This window comes from Chiloscyllium plagiosum, chromosome 2 (assembly GCF_004010195.1).
Source record: "Chiloscyllium plagiosum isolate BGI_BamShark_2017 chromosome 2, ASM401019v2, whole genome shotgun sequence".
Lineage (NCBI taxonomy): Eukaryota > Metazoa > Chordata > Chondrichthyes > Orectolobiformes > Hemiscylliidae > Chiloscyllium > Chiloscyllium plagiosum.
The window spans coordinates 60,006,062-60,011,404 of NC_057711.1; the positions used below are offsets into that span (position 1 = coordinate 60,006,062).

Here is a 5,343-nt window from a genome sequence, read left to right on the forward strand (position 1 = left end):
TCCGACTTTGGAGTGGATAGGTGGAAAAGAAGTGGAGTGTGGAAGGTAAGTTTCTCTTATAAGAGAATATTAAATTAGAGGTTGTTGCAAATTAGAGGTTGTTTCAAATAAGGAATCACATGATTAAGACAGGGCTAAGGAAACCGTTCCTTTAAATGGAACTCTCTTCCTGAAAAGGTGGTGGAAACAGAATTCTTCCAGAGATAGAAACATTCTTGCAAGAGGGTGAAATGTTATCAGGGGTAGGAGGCAAGGTAGAATAAATAGGTCAGACATGATCTAAATGAAGGTAGCTGAAGTGGAGAAGTGACCTACCTTCATTTTTCATTTCCCCATATGACACAATTTATTACAAAATATCAGAATAGACTGTATATTTTGAGCACTGCAAGTTATTTAACTATTCCCTTCTTCTCTCAAAATATATATTTACCTATCCATGCAACCTGTGAAAGAGATTTAAAATAGTAATAATACTGTAATGCTCTTTCAGAATTTATCTTTCCAAATTATACCATAAGACAGTGCAATCCATACCTGTTGTCGACCACTGAGATCCAACTGTTTCCAAAATTGAAAATCTAAACCAAGGTCACGCCAGTATTTGCAAACCAAAGATGCTGAAAGACATCGTTCCTTTAAAGTTAAATGAGCAAAGACCTGAAATGGAAAGATTTACTAATTACAAACTATATAAACCAACACTTTGCAATCAATCATTTTGCTGCATGCGGTGTATCAAATGTGTTAACTAATCTCTGCAGGATAATTAATATTTTCTGATAGCAAGGAAGCTAACATCAGTGCTGCTACATTCTCAATTGCTCAACAATACTGAGAATAAAAATGAAAATTAAAACATACAGAAGAACAGAAATGAAGCAGAGAAAGCATCAGGAGAAGAGCAACAATCCTCCAAGCAAAACAGACAGGAGGAAGACAATGGCTTTGGGGGGATTTTAAAACCCAGTGTGGGAATTTTTACATCAAGAACTTGCTCAATCAGGAACCAACATAAGTCAGTAAATGCAGGGGTCATACGTGAATGGGACCTACTGCAAATTAAGACACAAGCAGCAGGGCTTTGAATCGTCTCAAATTAAAATGAAATAAATTATAGGAGCAAGATGACCAAGAAGGCAACTGCATAACAATTCACAACTGCAGGTGTAAACTTGTACTTCAAGAAATGTTGAAATAAACACTAAAACAGGAACAGGCACAGAGGAACCCAATAGGACAGGTCAGAAGCCACCAGCAAAGGGAAAAGACTATCATAATTTTCAGTTTTAAACAACAGACGAACTCGATGGCTGGAAGGTACCAAGAACCAATTGAGTCATAGAGATGTATAGCATGAAAACGGACCGTTCAGTCCAAATCGTCCATGCCAACCAGATATCCTAAATTAATCAAGTACCATTTGCCAGCATTTGGCCCATCCCTTTCTAATTCCTTCCTATTCAACTACTTATCCAGATGCCTTTTACATGCTGCAATTGTACCTGCCCCTACCACCTCCCCTGGCAGCTCATTCCATAAACACACCACCCGCTGCACGAAAATGTTGCCCTTCAGGCCCTTTTTAAATCTTTTCCATCTCACCTTAAACATATGCCCTCTAGCTTTGGACTCCCCTAACAAAAGATTTTGAATTAAATTATTAAATGCATACTGATGAAGTTACAATTCAGAGCGAAAACATACCTGAAGAGAAACTATTATGGTGAACAGAATCTCAACTACACCCAGTGGGCAGCTTATGATATGACAACATGAAAAGATTAAAAAATACCACTTTAATTCTAAACACAGAGGGAATCACAAGAAAAAGCAACATAAAACTCTGGCAAAAAAAAAAGGCATAAACTAAGATTTTAAAAACAGAAAGTGTAAAATGAGGTAAGTACAAGTCAATCTATTTATAGAACCCCTACAGTGTAGAGAAAGGCCATTTGGCCCAAAAGGTCCACACCCGACTCTCTGAAGAGCATCCCACCCCGACTCACCCCACTCCTCCCTTCCCACCCACCCCGCCCCCTCCCCCCAACCTATCCCTGCAACCCCGTATTTCCTGTGGCTAGCTGCATATCCCTGGACACTATGGGCAATTTAGCATGACTAATTCACGTAACCAGCACATCTTTGGACTGTGGGAGGAAACCGACACAGATACAGGGAGAATGTGCAAATTCGACATGGATAATCACCCGAAGATGGAACTGAACCAGGTCCCTGGTGCTGAGAGGCAGCAGTGCTATAAATAAATTCAATACCTTCAAAAATTGCAGACCAAATTAAATCAGCTTATGAGAATGGAGGACAGGCAAATACATAAGAGTTATTTTTCTAATCAGACAATTATCTAAAATAATTACTTCAATATGATTTACTACTAAACAGCACATGTTATAGGAATTTTGAAAGCTTAATAGAGTCAACTTGAATGTAGATTTTTGTTTTGAAGTCCAGATTTCTGCATTGGATAATAACCTAAATTGCTCCTGCACCAGCACATTCAAGAAGCTTCTCTTTTAATATTAACTCAAGAAAAAGCATACATACTATACAAAAACACCTCCAGATAAGTCTAGAAATAGTTCAGTTCTCCTGTTCTTCATTGATGCCAAATTATAGCCAGTTCTATCTAACTATACCAAAGATTTTCCACTCTCTCCACATTATTTAAGATGGGACTTAAGTAATAATTCAGAACTTCTTTATTAAGTACACAGCTCTATATACCAGGACAGAAAATGAACTCCTTTGCCCTGTTATAATGTATTACCTTGTGTTTAATAATACATCTTCATTCTTGTTGAAGCAATAAGTAAAACAGCATTTCCAATAGGATTGTCTGTTGAAATTACTGATCACAAACATATCAACACAACACTCCTCAGAATGGTATTCATGTCACAGATGTTAAGTTTTGCCACTCTTACCAACCTTGTTGTAATTAAGGACATGAAACTTGACCTACTTGCTCTTATGCCAGCTGAACATGAACAAGCTTAATATCTCTGTTTCCTCATTGCACCTCAAAGTGCACATTTCAATAAAATCAATAAAGCAATAGATTTTCATGCAGAAAACACCCACTTAATAATGAACACCAAATTCTGGAATTGCAGACAACAAACTTTCAAACAGATTTCACGTTTCACAGTATTCAATTTCTACGACCGGGAGATCACAAAGCATTATAACCTAGTCAGTCTGACTTACTGCTTCAACAAGTCTGCAGACCAGCACTGATACATAGTGGCTTGCATGTATCATTGAGCGGAGTCAACAAGTCCTGCATTTGGATTGAAACCCAGGACCTTTCAGTTCACAGGAAGCAGGCTCCCAACTGTGCCTGTCATTAAAGAGGTTAATACTCTTTTTCTCTCCAATGCTACTTGACCAACAAAGCATCTCCAGCATTGTCTATTTTTATTTCAAATTTAACAAACTTGACTGACTTTTTTTTATCAGTCTCATGTAGTTCATGTGATATACATGGACTTCTAAAAGGTTTCCAGCAGACTTGAAGTTAAGGTAATAAAGGGACATTGGCTGAGTGATAGTAAACAAAGTGGCAGTGAACAGTATCTTTTCAGACTGAAGGAAGACGCACAGTGTACAATATACAACTTGACATAGGTCAAGTGTTAGGAGTACTGTTTTTTCTGATAATGTTAATGATCTGGAATTGGGTACTAAAGAACAATGAAAACATTTTCAGGCGACACAAAACTGACAAACTGAAATGAGGAAATGTTTCAACTTGAAGAGGGCATAAACATACACAGACACATATTTTGGTAAGATCACCGAAAAAGGTATTCAATCTAAAGGGTTTCATGGTGTAGAAACAAAGACACATAGAAGTACAATGAATACAAATCATTGAAGCAGCAGGTCAATTTGAAAAAGCCATCAAAAAGGCAGAAAGTCCAAGTTGGTGAAACTTTATAAAACACTGTTTTGGCCTCAACTGAAGAACTGTGATCAATTTTGGATATTAAACTTCAGAAAGAACATTAAAGCATTTGAGTGTATGCATAAAAGATTTACAAGAATGGTTTCAGGGATGAATGACTTCAAATAAATGGGCAATTTGGAGAAGATGTAGCAGAGGAAGCATTAGGAGGAGATTTGACACAAAGGGTTTAAGCATAGTGGATAGCAAGAAATTGTTTCAATTGGCAGCATGGTTAAAAGCCAATGAGGCTGATTTGAAGTTGATCAGCAAAAGAAGATAAAGACAAGGAAAACCTTTCACACAATGGGTTGCTACAATCTGGATATGCACTGCCTAAAACAATGGTGGAGGAAGTTTCAACTGTAACTTTCCAAGCACCTTAGAGAAATAACCAGGCCTCCTGGTAGAAGACAGAAGAGTTGAGCTACCTAATTGTTCTTGCAAGGTGCTGGCATGGATTTGACAGGATAAACCTCCTGCACTGGATTCAAAGACTCTAAAAAGCAAATGCTTTTTGACCACCTTACTATTAAATTATATAAAAACCACTATACTTAGGCTACATAAAGCTGAGATGTGTTAGACTGAAAGGTCTGCTTCCATGTTGCATGACTCTGTATGTCTATATTTGGATTATTATTACAGTTTCAGTTCGTTCCTAATTAAAAACATTTCAGCTATGAGAAGAGTGGCTAAAATAATATATCAACTATCAGGGTTATTAATTGGGAGCAACATTAGAAGAGATGATTTGAAGATGCCGGTGTTGAACTGGGGTATACAAAGTTAAAAATCACACAACACCAGGTTATAGTCCAACAGGTTCAATTGGGAGCACACTCGCTTTCGGAGTACTGCTACTTCATCAGCTGGTTGTGGAGAACACAATTGTAAGTCACAGAATTTATAGCAAAAGGTTATAGTGTGATGTAACTGAATTTATACATTGAAAAATACCTTGATTGTTTGTTGAGTCTTTCATCTGTTCGACTACCATGATAGTTTCACTTCTTCCATGTGTAAATCACACAACCTTTTTTTAAAAGTTGCATTCTCAGGTTAACTGTAACAATTGGTGTTAGTTAGACAATATGTTGAAGGTGTTAGCCAGCCCTCTGTGTTATCTGTCTGTGCCATAATGTTTAGACTGATTCTAATCTAAAAAGTGAGATAACAGAGTCTTACATGAATTCATGCAGTTTTTGAGCAAAGTACAGTGTAACTCTGAAAGTACAAATTCACCCCACAAACGTGTGTGTGTGTCTGTCTGGGTTGGGGGGTTGTGAGTGTGAGAGAGGGTGTATATGTGTGTGTGTGTGAGTGTCAAGAGTCTTAAGTCTGTGAGGGAGTGCATGTGTGTGTGTGGGAGTGTG

General features: G+C 37.6%; 1 protein-coding gene across 4 annotated transcripts in view; it reads right to left on the reverse strand.

The window, feature by feature from the left end:
* Positions 1–5,343, reverse strand: part of fbxl17 (F-box and leucine-rich repeat protein 17) — a 778,005-nt gene that overhangs the window by 751,637 nt on the left and 21,025 nt on the right. For all 4 annotated transcript variants that reach the window (XM_043710307.1, XM_043710291.1, XM_043710299.1 and 1 more), the window contains exon 4: positions 538–660. In XM_043710307.1, coding sequence (XP_043566242.1) covers positions 538–660 — 123 coding nt within the window. The remainder of the gene's footprint in view (positions 1–537; positions 661–5,343) is intronic.